At 40.1% G+C, this 17,975-nt stretch overlaps 1 protein-coding gene across 3 annotated transcripts; it reads right to left on the bottom strand.

Moving 5' to 3' along the window:
* Positions 1 to 1,463: 1,463 nt before the first annotated feature.
* LOC120516601 lies at positions 1,464 to 16,761 on the bottom strand. Of its 3 annotated transcripts, XM_039738386.1 has the most exons (11): positions 16,302 to 16,478; positions 16,084 to 16,124; positions 12,609 to 12,777; positions 10,469 to 11,674; positions 10,218 to 10,357; positions 9,904 to 10,108; positions 9,712 to 9,813; positions 9,423 to 9,616; positions 6,605 to 6,746; positions 1,730 to 2,374; positions 1,464 to 1,646 (listed from the first exon to the last, which is right to left on the bottom strand). In XM_039738386.1, the coding sequence occupies exons 1-11, from the start codon at positions 16,345 to 16,347 to the stop codon at positions 1,642 to 1,644; spliced, it is 2,895 nt and encodes a 964-aa protein (XP_039594320.1). In that variant the 5' UTR covers positions 16,348 to 16,478; the 3' UTR covers positions 1,464 to 1,641. The 3 variants fall into 3 exon arrangements, with proteins under 3 accessions (XP_039594320.1, XP_039594321.1, XP_039594319.1); XM_039738387.1 differs by lacking the exon at positions 16,302 to 16,478 and adding an exon at positions 16,591 to 16,761 and having other exon boundaries at positions 1,464 to 2,374; XM_039738385.1 differs by having other exon boundaries at positions 1,464 to 2,374.
* Between the last annotated feature and the right edge of the window lie 1,214 nt (positions 16,762 to 17,975).

The raw sequence follows: 17,975 nt of genomic DNA, 5'->3' as shown, positions 1-17,975 counted from the left end.
AAAAAAAACTCTGCACGTCAGTTGCAGTGTGCTATGAGGTTGGGATGATCTGGTGCTGATCTGATCCTAGTCCGTATTTACGGTACCAAGATGAACTTTTGGGTTTTGTGCTGTACAAGTACATCCCAGAGCTGTGGCCCAGCAGACTAATGCTGTGTTCCATTTGAATTTCCAAGTGTCTTGTTGGAATTTTGAACTGGAATGCTCCCTTAATTTTGACTTTGTGACTCAGAAACTGTGGGCAGGTCTGTCAAGTCCCAGTTTGTCTGACTTCAGATCATGACATCAATTCAAAATGGTGACATGCACAAAGAACTTTAGTGAAAGCTGTAGTCTTGTACAGTTTATTAGCACTTTGGTCTCTTTGTGTCTCATTAAATCAGTTGCACACACAGCGCTGTCCGTCTTCTATCAGTAGACATGTTGCTATGGTGTTTGGAGAAGCAAAATACCACAAATTGTGTTATTATCAAGTGCGATTAATTCTGATGGAGCAAACCCAACAAAGATTTTCCTGGACATGGTCAGCCCTGAGCCTAGAGCTAGTCCTACAGACACACACATCTAAAACGCGGTTTCTCAGCCACTTTTCAGTCACAGTTGGTAGGTGCTGGGTCATGAGCACATGAGATTTATTCACAGTATAATCTGCCCCGGGCGGCACGGTGGCGCAGTGGTAGCGCTGCTGCCTCGCAGTTAGGGGACCTGGGTTCGCTTCCCAGTCCTCCCTGCGTGGAGTTTGCATGTTCTCCCCGTGTCTGCGTGGGTTTCCTCCGGGCGCTCCGGTTTCCTCCCACAATCCAAAGACATGCAGGTTTGGTGGATTGGTGATTCTAAATTGGCCCTAGTGTGTGCTGGGTGTGTTTGCGTGTGTCCTGCGGTGGGTTGGCACCCTGCCCTGGATTGGCACCCTGCCCTGGATTGGTTCCTGCCTTGTGCCCTGTGTTGGCTGGGATTGGCTCCAGCAGACCCCCGTGACCCTGTGTTCGGATTCAGCAGGTTAGAAAATGGATGGATGGATGGATAATCTGCCCCACCCTTGACACCCAAGGGATCAACAGAGCTGGGAGAGATTTTTTTGTCCAGTACTTACAAATTAAGCATAGTATCAAGTCCTTCATCACACACATTATTCTCAATCGAGTCAAAACTGTAATCCAATTTAGACTTGAGTGTTGTGGGTTACAATGCATAAAGAGGACTTGGTGCAGAAGTAATTTATTTCCTGCCCTCTACACGCAACTGTGACACGTAACATGAATGGCCAATCAAAGCCAGCTATTCATCATTGGAATGGGCTCAAACTAAGCTGTCCAATGGTAACAAGCCTTTCACTGTATGGGGGCCTGACATAACTGTCATCTTCTATAAAAGCAGATTCACTCAGCTGTGAGATGCTACACACCTCAGGGTATATGTGTGCAAATTGCATATTGTAATAATGAAATAGAGTAGACAACATGTGAACTTAAGATTTATTTGAAAGAGGATGTGTAAAAATACCATTACTGCTCAATTGATCTGTGGGTTAAACAACTTTGAAATATGGTCGTATCCTGCTGGAGGGACACCTCGTACATAAATGGTCAACAGAACATACAGTTTTACCTGAAAGTCTCGTTAGTCAAAACCTCCACGTCCTCAACCTAAAATGTAAACATGACCTTTATTAATCATGTTTAAGATTCAAAACATCAAGAGATATCATGATGCAATACTAAAACGTTACCAGTGACAACTTGCCCATTCTCATTCATGATGACGTTTTTAGTTGCCCTTGATTTCTTGAGCTTCTCCAGTCTTCTTGTGTTCAGTTGTGTGTTATGATGGTGTACTATGTTCCGAATAAGGAAAATCTGGGAACTTGGAGTCATCATATTAAGGAAGTAATTGTTTTTCTCCATTTGTGCAAAAAACTGATCAACAACCTGGCTATTTACTCCTACAGCCAGTTCTGGTACCAGAATGATTTGCCGCAAAACATCTTTTGGCTCTTTGGTATTTGATTTGTGGAGAGCATCATAGAGAACATAGTGTTCACAGCTTCCAGTGATAGGGTGGCCATTGATATCGGGTGGATTTTTTGGAATATTTAACCATCTCAGGTTCACCTTCAAATTCCCTGCGCTGGCCAGAGATATGTTAGTATCAGTGGGGCTTAGCAATCTGCCCTCATGTGGAGAAAATGGTGTCACAGTTGGGTTCCTCAGATTACCATGTGCTGCAAGCCCACTGGCAAAATCAGAAATTGTTACATTGGGTAAGTGAAGCCATGACAACAAAAGGTCCATATAGTCCCCAAGGCTCCCAGCACTCATATTGAATTTTAAACTGTAGACTATTCCACAAGGACATAATATGGCAGCCCAGCCACCTAAATGAGAAGAAATGTTTGATGAATATAAAGACTGGTGGTAAATAGAATAACAACATTTATATACAGTGTGTATATATTAGTAAGGGGCGGCTGGCAGTTTATCCCCTTCAGGATGCCTCAGTAATGGAAGGATTGGGGAAGGTAGCTTATCAGGGAGACTGCCTTCCCTAGGACGATAGATGACAGCTTAACCTGGACTGCAGCAGTGACCCGGATGCCCGAAGGGCACTATGGAACTTCGGCAACACAGTGCTGCTGGGTACCGTGGGTGCCGCCAGGAGATGCTGCAGGGAGACTAGGAATTCCCTACAGTTTACATAGCCTGGTAGTACTTCAAAATCACAGGGACAGAAGTACTCCTGAGCTAAAGAAGTTACAAGTTCTCCATCTGACCAAGACAGAAGCACTTCTCAGTCAAAGACTATAAAAGGACTACTGGAGACCCAGCAAGCGAGCTAAAGTCAGAAGGAGAATAGGACAGAGCTTGCTGAGAGGTGTGGGGGAAAGAGTAGTTTATGGTGGCTGTAGTGCTTAAGAGACACTTTGAAGAAGGAAAAACTATTAAAAGAGCTTCTTCGTGCTTTTACCCTGTGTCTACGTATCTGTCTGTTAGGTTTAACGGGGCGTCAGAGACCCCTGGCATTCACTATATATAATATATATATTATATATAAATACATAAATACTGTATATATATATATATATATATATATATATATATATATATATATATATATATATATAATATTATGGGTGCAAAACAGGCAATTACAATGATTTTCGGAAAATATAAAGTCATTCCCGAATATATAAAGTCAAAGCCTGATTATATAAAGTCAGCGTCAGAATATATTGTATAAAGTCAAAACTTGAATATATAAAGTCATAGTCGGAATATATAACCTCATTCCTGAATATATAAATTTAAAGTCAGATTATATTGATATTGATTGAAACAACTCAGGCACATTTTTAGTAAACTCAATGAGTTCCTAATACAACGTAATGTAATAAGTTAATAAAAACATCTTCAGAAAAATATTTAAAAAAAACCTACTGTTCAGTTAATTCATTCAAAATGATGTATGTGCCTGGCATTTTGAACACTATATTTATTTATTCTTTTTGTATGGACGCATTTTTGGACGAACCTCACAAGCCCAATCGACTCTGAGTGGCTTCTGTCGAAGTTTACCTTTCACTAGTACGACTGAAATGACAAGCACGGAAATTGTATATAGTCGGGAATGATTTTATATATTCCAACTCTGACTTACTGTATATATTCAAAAATGACTTTATATATTCCGACGCTGACTTTATATAATCAGGCTTTGACAGTATATATAAATTGGGAATGATTTTATATATACTGATGCTGACTTTATATATCCAAGTTTTGACTTTATATATTCAGGAGTGACTTTATATATTCTGCCGCTGACTTTATATAATCAGGTTTTGGTGTTATATATTCAGAACACTGACTTTATATATTCCGAAAATCATTATATTTATGGCACCCCATAATATATATATATATTAGTTAGTGAAGCGGGATCACTGTCACTGAGCACTCCAAAGCACGAGGCTGAGTCTCAGTAATTTAGCAATACCAGTTTTGTTCAGCTTGAAACAGGAACAGCAGGGTTATTTATTGTAGCATGATCTGCCATTCTCCTATACACAATTACAGCAATCAGGCAGGGTCGTGGTCATGTTAGTGGCCAAGTAATACTGTTCCCTGCAATTATAATGCTCTTTGCATCACCCATCGACAACAGGTGCTTATAGTACGACCAAGGTGGGCTGGGATTTGCTTCCGCTGCAATTGTAGGAGCCTGTGGTTGCCCAGGCAATAGATAAGCGGTTTTCCACAGATGTAGCGATCGTGCTTTGGGATACTTTTCGGTGTGTTAACCCATTGGGAGGAGTGCCAAAACAGTTCAGAAACCTTACTATATATATATTGTCAGAGGTGGCAACCCGGCCGGGACATCCAGGAGGACCGGAGGAGGGCTTGCGCCTTCCCCAGACCATCTAGGGGAAACCACCCTGGTTCCTTTGGGGGCCATGGGTACAGAGCTTTGAAGCTCCACCCTGTAGGGTCCCGTGGTCACCGCCAGGGGGCGCCCCCATGCCTTTGGAGCCCTAAACCTCAGTACTTCCGTCACACCAGGAAGTGCTGGGGGATAGATAGTTTGGGAGAGGAGCAGAGACACCTGGAGTTCTTCCGGGGAAGCACCTGGAGCACATTCGGGTGTGGATAAAAGGGGCCGGCCTCCCTTCATTCGGGGTGAGAGTCGGGAGTGGAGGGGACTGAGCTTGCTGGAGGAGGCAAGGAGGCGGCCTGAATAAAGGCATTGTGTGGCCAGGAGTTTTGGGGTTTGTGTGGCACTTTTGTATATAGTGTGGGCTGATGAATAAACATGTGTTGGGTGAAATGGACGTGTCTACCTGTCTGTGTCCGGGCCAACCGCCACTATATATATATATATATATATATATATATATATATATATATATATATATATATATATACATACATACATACATACATACAGTGGTGTGAAAAACTATTTGCCCCCTTCCTGATTTCTTATTCTTTTGCATGTTTGTCACACAAAATGTTTCTGATCATCAAACACATTTAACCATTAGTCAAATATAACACAAGTAAACACAAAATGCAGTTTTTAAATGATGGTTTTTTATAATTAAGGAAAAAAAAAAAATCCAAACCTACATGGCCCTGTGTGAAAAAGTAATTGCCCCCTGTTAAAAATAACCTAACTGTGGTGTATCACACCTGAGTTCAATTTCCGTAGCCACCCCAGGCCTGATTACTGCCACACCTGTTTCAATCAAGAAATCACTTAAATAGGAGCTGCCTGACACAGAGAAGTAGACCAAAAGCACCTCAAAAGCTAGACATCATGCCAAGATCCAAAGAAATTCAGGAACAAATGAGAACAGAAGTAATTGAGATCTATCAGTCTGGTAAAGGTTATAAAGCCATTTCTAAAGCTTTGGGACTCCAGCGAACCACAGTGAGAGCCATTATCCACAAATGGCAAAAACATGGAACAGTGGTGAACCTTCCCAGGAGTGGCCGGCCGACCAAAATTACCCCAAGGCGCAGAGACGACTCATCCGAGAGGTCACAAAGACCCCAGGACAACGTCTAAAGAACTGCAGGCCTCATTTGCCTCAATTAAGGTCAGTGTTCACGACTCCACCATAAGAAAGAGACTGGGCAAAAACGGCCTGCATGGAAGATTTCCAAGACGCAAACCACTGTTAAGCAAAAAGAACATTAGAGCTCGTCTCAATTTTGCTAAGAAACATCTCAATGATTGCCAAGACTTTTGGGAAAATACCTTGTGGACTGATGAGACAAAAGTTGAACTTTTGGAAGGCAAATGTCCCGTTACATCTGGCGTAAAAGGAACACAGCATTTCAGAAAAAGAACATCATACCAACAGTAAAATATGGTGGTGGTAGTGTGATGGTCTGGGGTTGTTTTGCTGCTTCAGGACCTGGAAGGCTTCCTGTGATAGATGGAACCATGAATTCTACTGTCTACCAAAAAATCCTAAGGAGAATGTCCGCCATCTGTTCGTCAACTCAAGCTGAAGCGATCTTGGGTGCTGCAACAGGACAATGACCCAAAACACACCAGCAAATCCACCTCTGAATGGCTGAAGAAAAACAAAATGAAGACTTTGGAGTGGCCTAGTCAAAGTCCTGACCTGAATCCAATTGAGATGCTATGGCATGACCTTAAAAAGGCGGTTCATGCTAGAAAACCCTCAAATAAAGCTGAATTACAACAATTCTGCAAAGATGAGTGGGCAAAATTCCTCCAGAGCTGTAAAAGACTCATTGCAAGTTATTGCAAACGCTTGATTGCAGTTATTGCTGCTAAGGGTGGCCCAACCAGTTATTAGGTTCAGGGGGCAATTACTTTTTCACACAGGGCCATGTAGGTTTGGATTTTTTTCTCCCTAAATAATAAAACCATCATTTAAAACTGCATTTTGTGTTTACTTGTGTTATATTTGACTAATGGTTAAATGTGTTTGATGATCAGAAACATTTTGTGTGACAAACATGCAAAAGAATAAGAAATCAGGAAGGGGGCAAATAGTTTTTCACACCACTGTACATATACACACACAGTCTATTACACACACATAAAATGAGAGAGAGACAGACAGACTTACCAGATGCACATGACACTTTCTCACAAATTTTGTCATAAGAGGCCCGACTTTTGATTTCTTTCTGCAGCCTGAGAATCATGTCCATTTTCAAACCTGTTGCCTCAACCCCACAACTTTTACAAAGCTTTCTGACATCACTGACCTAGGAAAGAGTGAGAGCACAATGTCATATATTGTTTAAATGAATACAGAGAAATGCGTTTGCATGTGCACACAAAAAAAGCATAAGTTGAGTAACCCGTGCAAGTGCCATGAAGGACAGACAGGTACACTGGCTGGACAAGAAAATTAATTCTAGGCCTAGTTGGAGGTACATAAAGGATGTACAAGTGGGAGCCGGAGGCCAGGAGCAGTTCCATCCCCCATACGACAGGTGGCAGTAGTCCTTTTGAGATGTCCCTGTTTGGACATCAGCAGGGGTACAAGGGAGCTATTACAGGGTGCTGTCAGGGGAGGACCATCCTGCTTTTCATATGACCAGGAAGAGCTTCCAAGAGGACAACCAGTGACACCGTAAGCATTTCTAGGTCCAACTTAAAAAGAGTCTGCCACCTCACCTGAATGAGTCTGAGTCAAGAGGCAGTGGACAACACTCATAAGAAGAAGTGGAAAGAGAAAGAAAACATGCTTGATTGTAATTGTGGCAAATTGTTTTTTTCATGTTTGATGATTCATATTTGTGTAATGAATTCCTTTATTTGAACTCAGGATTGTGTTGTGTGATATGTCTAAGGTTTGGGGCTCAGTGGCATCCCATTGTGGTCACCCCGGTTAAGACAGAAAACCGGCTTCTTAAAAACCTCTGTTTACAAGCGTGAGTCCACTTATGAGTTCACCCTTGCCAAAATACTTATTACTTACTATATAACATATTTAGTTACTATTTTGTATCTTATTAGAAAATGTAACATGTTACAAACAGTGTGGTACTTTGTGTCACTATTTATTCTTTTGCATGAAAAACTGTACATTTGACTGGCCAGCATGTAATGAAATCCTAAGCCCATGAAACGAACCTTCATGAAACTGACCAGAAACACAGCCAAACATCATTGTCTTCTTCCTGTATGTAACAAATATGTTTAGCCCTTCGTGTGCAGCTAGGTAAATCACATTCAGCCCTTTTTTACATCCTTGTCCATAGCCTCAAATGATTTGTGGTATGAACTCTGGCCGCTGCACCACCCGATCACACTGTTTAAACATATCTGGAGCAAATCACTGGATTTAAACTAAATGGGTGCTTTATTAATACGTTTCTGTTACCAGGCTGCATGCAGCCTTCCCTTTTCTGCTTGGTGGTGTGATTGACCAATGCAAAGGAGCAGTGTCCAAGTACTTTTGCTTCTTGCCTTGTATCTAGTTCTGCTGGGATAACAACAGATGTATTTTGAATCAATAAAATAAGTATAGCGTTACATTACTCATTACTTTAAAAAGTAATCAGACTAAGTCACACATGTTATGTTTCAGGGTCAAGATATACTTGATGCTCAGAACGCTTACTCGCATGCATCATGGATTGCCATGTGTTTCCAGTGCTCTTTTGACTCGCCCACTGAGCACATCAGCAGAAAGTAACACGATGTTTGTGCAAGCTGCAGTAGCAGCAAAAATCTGGGTGGAGTGAGTGTGTTTTAAGTTTTGGTACATGACATGAGAATCGTTGTTTAGTATCAACATCTCCATAGTGACAAAAATGCCTGTCAGAACAGCTGGCATCAAATCGACAGCTCTTTGAAAGTGGATGTGGAAACATGTAAGGTGAAATGGAAGCAAACTCGAGGTAGATATGTCTGTACAAAGTGGAAAACGTCTGAGTAAAGAAGTGGGGACTTCGGCTGTTGCAAGATAATACAGAGTGATGGCAAGTCGCACTGCAGCTCCACCAGGATCAATAGGAGTGCTTTGATGCAGTGAAACAAATCATCCAAATTAAATGCGGACATACTAAAGTATTCATGGTGCTTTTCTTGATTCATTTCTCGCATAGGCAACACAAGCGTTGCATATTCCCTGTTGTAATACATGTAATACATTTAAAGGTCTCACATACAATTTTCTGTGTCGCTGATGCCATCTTTTTTTGTACCTTCACAAAAGCATCACAATGCCAAAAATTTTATCTTCAATCTTTCTTCTCTCAACCCACAACAGAGTGAAAATGGACGTTGTTTTCTCACTATGATGATTTCTCGCACTGCCACCTGGTGGAATCTTCCAGATTTACATAAAGTATACATGCAAGTATAGTTGGTAAATTGCTTGCGTAGTATCAGCATCCACGTTACGTAGCATCAAGAATATCTCTGGCCCTAACACATTACCCTCAATACTGTTCCCAGTATTGTGCTGCTGAGCTTAGCACTGTATGTTCACTTCATCAAAATAAATTTAGTGATATCTGTCTCTATATTTCAGAATATTTCAACCGGGTGAAGGAATAATGTTATCGTCTGAGCATTAGCCTCAGGAAATTGATCATTGTGGATGTGTCCATCATTTTCTATCCGTGGCTGCTGGTAGGTTATACAAAAAGACTGGCCAGCACTAAAGGAGTGCAATAGACATGCGCAGACAATGGAGTCTTTAACTGTAATCTGGTTTACATGGCCACATGACTCACGCAGACATCCACTGCACGTGTGTTAACCCAGGTTTCTCACAAACCAATTTCCTGGTTTCTATGGCAGCTTTGTGACCAGGTTTCCATCAAGAAATGGGTTATTAAAGCACATGTAAATGCACCTACTAAAACAGACAAGTTACGGTCACCAACAGCCTTTGAAAATGAAAATCAATTACTGTACATCCTAACCTTCATCTTCATAATTTCATCGAGAAGTCTGTCCTCCGAGATGTCAGCAGCCTCTTTTTCTGCCATGGGCATTGAAGAGTGAATCTTGTCCCACTCTGTATTGAGCACTAAATGGGCCTTTCTAGTTTTTGGTCCAATCCAAGGAGCCCAACGACTAAACTTTGGTTGGAAAACAAACAGATTCTCCTCTTTCACTGTATAACACAAGAAGTCAACAACCTGAGATATATTTACACACAATGCAGCAGGAAATTTCACATGAATGATAAAGGAATGTGGTATTACTTACCATTAGAGAACCCATGGGAAATAATATCTAAGGAAATAAATTCCCAGAAATCTTGCATGTCCACAATCCCATTGTACCCATCTGGTTCAGACACTTCATCTACTGTAAGACGTATTCAGAAATTCTGTTTTGTAAACAAAATGACTCTAACATTTTCAAAATGGCTATAATGTATTTACTCTGTTAACTTACCTGGCAAACTGAAAAAACCCTTTTTATGGTGGCCAATAATTACAACTGGTGGGTGGAAACCACAATTTATACAGGAATATTCATATTCATGCTTTGTTAATGCCTCAAACTGTAAATAAGCATGAAGCAGATGGTTATGTGGAGGAAGCTTCACACCTGAGACAAGTTCCATTGCTTCAAATACCCGGCCTGCAGCATTGTGAGTCTGTGGAGAAACAATGTTTTAATTAATGAATTACTTTACATTCCATTTTTTAAGTTTAAAATGAAGTGCTCAATATCAAGGAACAAATAATGAGGAACACGAGACTTACCTGTAAAGAAGCTCTTAAATATAAGCAAAAGTGGAGACCCATCAAAATGTAGTTATCAAAGTTATGAATTCCCTGTTCCCATTCTTGGTAACGGTAATCCATTCCACAACTTAGACATGTCTTGTAGTATGTTGATACATCTTAATTAAAGCAGGGACATGATAAAGATTGACTTTGGAGTACTACCAGAAGCACAACATTCTGTAACCAGCCCTCAAAAGAATGCAGTTCATTACAGCCACAATACTCACCTTCGTAAACAGCAGTTAAGGATACAATCTTTGCTTTTGATGTAATCAAGATGGGATCGCTGAGTGGCACGTGTGAGGTGCATTCAGAGCAAAAGATCTCAGATGGAACCAAATGTTTTGGAGGCAATGGGACAAATGAAGGTCTGATGACACTCTCAGGCAGGTTAGCTGGATATTTCTTTTTATCAAAGACATACTTTATTGTCCTTTTCAATTTCTCCATCTTTATTGTGTCACGGGTTTGGGCCACAAACTCTTCAGGTTTCAAGACCTCTGCAGGTTTGGATGAGTTTGCAGTCATGAAAAGCTGCCTTTCCACCTGAAACAGGAACCATTTGGCAATATCTTTATGTGGACACGAAATCCCTGCAGTGACACAATGGCAATGCCAGCTGTCCTTTTGTGTGTCATACATAACCATAACCCTGCCCAGTCTGCAGTAGTGTGAAACCCTTTTCTCAAAAACGGAAACGTAACGTTTCTTGGGTGGTCCAATTTTAACCGCTACAGCGAGAGGGGCAGTTTCGACCGTTGCCTCCTTCAGTCTTTCAAGACAGGACTGTTTTTCGGATTCTTCAAACCATTTATGTTCTACCATGTCATTCAGTGTTTCTTCATTCAGCATACAGATGCTAGGGGGATCTGAACAGTAGTCCAGTGACCTTAAGTGAAGACATCTAAATGCCTGCTGAGCACTTCTGAATGCGACATTATACAATAAATTGCAGTCATCCTCCTCACATTCACTTTGACCTTGAAGCTTTTGTTTTACATGTATAGGAACAGGTGGCCCATGAAAACGTTTTGCCACTGCATAAATTCCATTTACAGGGTCAATGCATTGGCTAGACAGATGGTTCTCTGCCGTTATATCCATGACAACAGTTTTATGCTTTCGTAAAATATGTCGCTTTAAATTTTTAGAATTTACTACCAGGTGACAATCTGGGCAGGGCACCACTTCCCGTTTTTGCTTTGCAGTGCCAAATATCTGCATGTGTGGTAGCCGCTCCTTTAGATACTCCCTTGGCTTCTCCTGAGGATGCTCTCTCAGCTGCTCTGTCACTTTTTGGGCTGGATTCACCATCTCATGACGACTAAGGTGTTCTATCAAGTCCTTTCTTCTCATAATTGTATGTGGACAGAAACAGCAATGATAGTGTGGTTTGTCACGGCAACTCTGGTGGCATTTATAGATCTTCAAACCTGAAACAAAACAATACAAAAGGAGTTACGAACATAACAGCCACCGTATTGTACAGGATATGTTTGATATTTTTCAAGTCAATTTCTCGAATTTTGCACCAAACTTTGAACACCCTTATAACAACCCTTGGAGTGTTACACTTGACAAGACCGGGAAAGTTCAGGCAGAGACTCGCAGAAGATGCAAGGGGGATCACTGAGAAAGACTTGACTCTGGAAGATGAAGAGTGAACATGATTTCAAAAAAACAAAACAAAACAAAGGCACAAGAGTAACTATGACTAGTTATATTTATATCTGTCACCTTATGTGGCATTTCCTGTGGCCATAATAGTGAGTAATTCTTTTAAAAGGATGGGAGTGGACCACTCATTTTTAAATAAACAACACTGTTTATTCCATGTTTGTGTATCTTTGTCCTTTCGTCTCGGTGCTTGTTACAGTGTTATTGTTGATAGTATTGTGAAGTTATGTGCAGTTATCACAATATCCTACCTTATTATGTTTTCTTTCGTTTTCTCCTACTACTTTGAATATTATTATTATTATTATCTTAGAAGTGAAGCCTTAGCATTAGTATTGGAAACTACACAAGCATCACCATAACATCCAAGGAAACTAAAAAAAAAACTCCTTCATTGAGTGCCATTTTGTGGCTCAGGGTGCCAAAAAAAAATGGTGACGTTATTCTCTCTCAAACACGAACTCCTACTCCTTGCTAAGAATGAGTGCAGGACAATTCATACCTACTTCCCATGTCCTATTCTGGGGTTGGAAAAATTATTAACTAAGTGCGACGTTTAGTGTAATTCCTACGAGTAATTCTGAGATGCCGGATAAATACGGGCAACTGATCAAATTGTCTCCCTTAGCGTTGCCTTTTTCAAAATGTCTAACATGTATCTGGTAAAATGGAAAGAAAAAAAATACTTACTCTTGTGAATGACAACCCAAGATAGATGTGACTGAAGGTGACCAACTGCCTTTGCTGGGGTATCAAATTGCACTTTTTCCTTTGGACAGAGTGGGCAGTGAAATAAATTGGAGACATCACTCTTGTATACATCAAGTGTGTCCAACGCATCTTTTATTGATACATGTACCTGCAAGAAGGACACGCATGAAAACATGCTGTATAGATTTTGCGACACCATTTTTAAGCATAGCAATATTTTTGATTATTCAACATCGTATATGTGATGCTACCTTTAGAGCAGTGTTTCTTAAACCATATTCTGGTCAATGATTCCAAGTCATAATGCCTTGTATCAGCTGGAAAAATTAGCAATAATTTATGGATTGTCTGAATTTGATGCAACACTGACATGAACTTGCCCAAACTAGAAGGCACTGGTCCCACAGTCTGCCATGATCGTTACTAAACGTAGCTGTGTTTGATGCATGCAGTGTTGCATTTGTCACCATGCATCAAGTTGTGTGCATTGACTAAACTGAATGTATTAATATTACTGTGTTTTTATTATATTTTAATGCAACACAAGCAAACAACTCAAGTTAGACATTTTGTTATTATTATCACATGCAGATGTTTGCTGGATGATCGAAATAATTATATTCCTGTCAATCAAGAAGTGTAACCTTGTCACAATTCTTAAAAGATTCAGAATGGAACGCAAAGTTATGTTACCCTGCAGACAAGCTTCAGCTTTGGAAAACGTTTTAACTTCTCACCAGGGCTGTCGAGTCACTACACAAAACCTTCAACTCCAGCTCCTCAATTTGCAATTAAACTCATATATTTACTATGTTGGCACACGACGTACAAGATGTACGGAATTTCACCACTGCCATGTGCAGCTTTTTTCCACTACATTGGGCTCTTGAGTAAGACCCTTAACCTGGAATTGCTCTGTCCTGCGTATAACGTGAACCTGCAAGCAGGTCCTCCAATTTACAGGGAAAACATGGGGGTTGGCACTCCAGGCACTTTTATTAAAAAAAACAAAAAAAAAAAAAACACCCTCACACTGTGCCATTCCAGTCAAACTAGTGTGGTGCTGAGGTGTCACCTGAGGTGGCTGTCCTGGGTGGGTGTAGCAAGGCGCTATACTAGTGCATACTCCCAACCTCTTTCTCTCCAGCACAGCTTTTAACAATTTTGGATGAAAAAGCTGCAAGTGCCTTTTTAAATTTGGATTCTCTTACAGGTGCATTCTTTTCAGAACCAGTACAACTACTGATTTTTGCATTACATACTTTTTCATCATCATCTTCAATAGCGCACAGACACAGAAAATAGTTGCCATCTGTTGTGACTGTGAAGTGTTTAAAAACTGCTGACTTGGTTAAAATTGTTTACCATTGTGAATTTGTGCATTGGGGTTTAAACTACCATAAATATGCACTATTTTGAAATTTGCAAAAAACTAGAAATCAGTCTTCCACGTAAATTAAAAGGTATCCTAAAAAAAAAAAAAAAAGGTTTACTTGTATTATATTTGAAATTGGAAATTAACACATTGCATTATAAATTATAGTTACCTACTTCAGTAACCCAATAATTGCTTCTGACTCCTCAACTCCCAATCTCGTCTGATCTCAGAAGCTAAACCTGCGTGGGCTCGGCCTGTACTTGGATGGGAGACCACCTAGGAACCCTGAGTGCCGTACGTTTTTGTCTGAAATTCCCCATGGGATTAATAAAGTTGATCTAATCTAATCTTCAATTTAGGGAACACATAAAACAATATATGACAGTTATAATAAAACAGAAGACCCAAAGATGAAAATTAAACTTTGTATTAAACTCTGTATGCATCTGAATTTTTCCAATTGGATTAATAAAAGCTTATCTAATCCAGGGGTTGCCAACTCTGGTCCTGGAGGACCACCATGGCTGCAGGTTTTCATTGTAACCATTTTCTTAATGAGTGACTTGTATTTGCTGCTAATTAACTTCTTTTGAACTAATTTGAATTGCTTTATTCTTGAAGACTCAGACCCCTTAATTGTTTCTTTTTCCTTAATTAGCAGCCAAACAATAAGGAGATACAAAATGAGCTAAAACAACTGGTGTCCATCATACAATATCTGAAAGTAAAGAAAGATGAAGGTCTCAGGAATGTTGATCTGCTCAGGTCCCCAAAACATTTTAACAGTGCTGCTCTTAGAAAAGGGAAAATGAACAACTACAGAAATGTCTGCTAATGCACCACGAGAGCAGCAACAAGCCACAAAATTAATGAACTGGTTTAATTAACGACAAGAATTGGCACCTCATTGAAGAGCTTGTTGGAGTGAAATTGAATGGAGTTTGAGGCCCTGACTTAGATAGTCTCCTGTTGACTCCTTCACTTCACATTTCATTTCTGTTTGGGTGCCATTTAAGGAATGAATTGAAGCAATTCAAAGGAACAATTAAGAAATTCGGGGGAACAAATCTTAAAAAAGCAATTCAAATACAATGAATTCACAAGGAGTTAATTAGCAGCACAAGCAGGGCACTCATTAAAAAAGGGTTAAAATGAAAACCTGCAGCCATGGTGGTCCTCCAGGACCGGACTTGGCAACCCCTGAAAAACCTACATCTCTGATAATTTTAAAACTTTACTGAGCACGTGAATGAGGCAGAAAAGTGAAATGAAGGTTACAATTGTTACAAATTAAATCTTAGTGTGATCAATCATTTACAAAATGTCATTAGATAAATTTGAAAACTGTTTTCCTAAAAGTCATGACTCAGGAAGGTTTTTTGATGGTTCCAAATTTACTTAATCTTAATGAACAAGTAAAGAATGACCTGGCTACGAATGACAAAGATATGTTGGCTGATCCTTCCTTTACATGCTATATTAAAAAAATCAAAGACGTTTACTTCTTGATAGATTTTAGGCGAAAAATCACAGTGAAGGTGGACTTAAAACTGATTAGGTATTTAGGTAGATTTTCGACTGTCAATGAAACAAAAGCAAAACCTCAAAATTGGCTATATGTGACACGTACATTAAGGTAATCCTTAACAAACCTTACATCAAATATCGAGTCAAGCAATGGCAGCACATTCTTCTCATTTACCTTTATTAAGCTTGAAACATACAGTTTTTGCATAAATGTATACTGTTTATGCATATATTTAAAAACATTTTCTTAAAATCTTTTTCACATAACTAATTATTTTGCAAAGTCCTTTATTTTTGCATTTTCATATGCATTCCGCGGATCTGGTTTTTTTTTTTTTTCGTACCGTCTCAAAAAGTTAAAGAAATACTGCATTGGAGTAATTGATTACAGTAATAATCGCAATTTGTTCAACGTGAATAAGAACTGCTTGAGATAAAAGCGTTTACTTATTAAATAAAAGGGCATGAAAACATAATGGCTGCGTAAAGTAATCTTCAAAGTGGTAGATGATAAATGTAAACCCTTTAGAAAACCGTAATTAACGTTACCTGTGTGCGTCCTTCCTCTGCCATTGCGCCAATCGGATTGTCTGAAAATAGAAGTTCAAAGATACACCACAGAAAGTTAATAACGGAGCTAACTCAAAGAAATATTCATTTGCTCGCGTCAAGTTAGACAAGTGAAAAATCAATTCGTGAGTAACATTAATCCATTCACATACTGTGGAGGTGGTCGGTATCAACCTTTAAACTAATATTTTCCTTACACAACATGTACTGCTTCTGCATGCATTGCCACAATTGCTCGAACATCCGAAATGCAGTGCACGTTAAGGCTAGCAATCGAGGGTGCAGGCGCGTGAAGACTCGCTCCTCGGAGTCAACTCCACCTACTTGCGGCTCCAAGGTGGAGGCTCCGGGCTACAGGCGCAGGAAAGTAGGAGGCAGCGCGCGCTCACACTCTACTCGTGGGCCACACATGCACGCCGACCCGAGTTGAATATCTTCCTATTCCGGTAGAGCACCATTGTAATTGGGTGACACGTTTTACTGTACCTTAACTGGCTTTCCTTTCGAACAGTGACCTTTTCTCTTTACTTTAAAAAGTTCATTCCGTCGCAACCGAAGATAGCTGTGGTTAGTGATGGGTAGACTAAGCCCCGTGAAGCTTTTGTGGCCTTTTCCCGATTTTGCCGGAAAAAAGATGCGCAGCTTCGAGTTTTTGAAAATAGCGACATCTGATGGTTTACAGAAATGTTAGCATACAATTGGAACAATTCGATGCAACCCGGAGCCTCCATCCTGGAGCTCCAAGCAGGTGGGAATGAATGACAAGGACGATTAAAAATATTAAAATATGATTTTATCACTTTTATTGGCAATATATTTGAAATATATTTAAAAATGACGATTTAGAAATGAACGGTTTTTGCTAAAAGTAATGGTCAATACACAATCCACATTTTACCTTCCAACCCTTTTTTTAGCTAGAATGTTTCAGCCCGCTGGCAACGAAGGCCGTGTCACATTAGACGACTTTTCCGGCAATTTGCAGTTGTAGCCTTCATTTACAAAATCTTAGCCGATCGTCTAACCACTGAGACCTACTCTAACCAAACAGGTTTGGTTATCTCGTAAGTCATAAGGGCGGCTTTTTTGCGTGCTAGGGTTGGGAACCAATTAGCGTTCAGCTGGAAGTATAATGCATAGAATGAAAAGATGAGGAATAAACAACGGAATTCTTTGAACATAAACAAGAGAAAGTTGTCAATCTGATGTCATGTGTTTTACATACCGTAATATACTCGGAAAAAGCTGTTAACCGTTTGTATAGCGCAAGCACCGCCTGGAAGCATGTTAATGGCTGTCTGAACGAGGTGTGTGTCACTGTTTGTGTCACATAGTGTACATCGATAAATCGCTCACGTATGCGTTAAACAAATCGGGCAGCCCCTTTAGTTGTGAGATGACGTAAGTTTTCAATATGCATGCGCGCGCGGATTGGGTCATGATATCGTGACCGGGACTGTACTGAAAGAGCGCCACTCATTTGGTAAATGTGACATGGGCTGCCATTTTCAGTCGTAATTTGACATGGCACAGCGATGAGATCAGCAACTGGGTCTTGACATTTCTCACAAAATTGAAATTACAGTATATAAACAAACTCGGGTAGAAACATCTGATACAAATTGTGGGCAGATTGAGACGTTTTCATGGAAATTTCCTATCAGTAAGATTAGTAATAAATGTAAAGGGGTATATTCTGATATCTATGTGGATATGATTAGGGTGCTACCAGAAAATCCTTATTGAATATTTTGGGTCTTGCTCAGAAAGCGGACACCACTTGAGACGGCCTTCCCCTCGCCCAAACACTAATCTTTAAGGTCAACAACATAGATCCCTGATGTTAAGTCACTATTTTAGGGCCAAAATGA

Source organism: Polypterus senegalus, chromosome 16, assembly GCF_016835505.1.
Source record: "Polypterus senegalus isolate Bchr_013 chromosome 16, ASM1683550v1, whole genome shotgun sequence".
Taxonomy (NCBI): domain Eukaryota; kingdom Metazoa; phylum Chordata; class Cladistia; order Polypteriformes; family Polypteridae; genus Polypterus; species Polypterus senegalus.
This window is presented reverse-complemented; position numbering and strand designations above follow the sequence as displayed.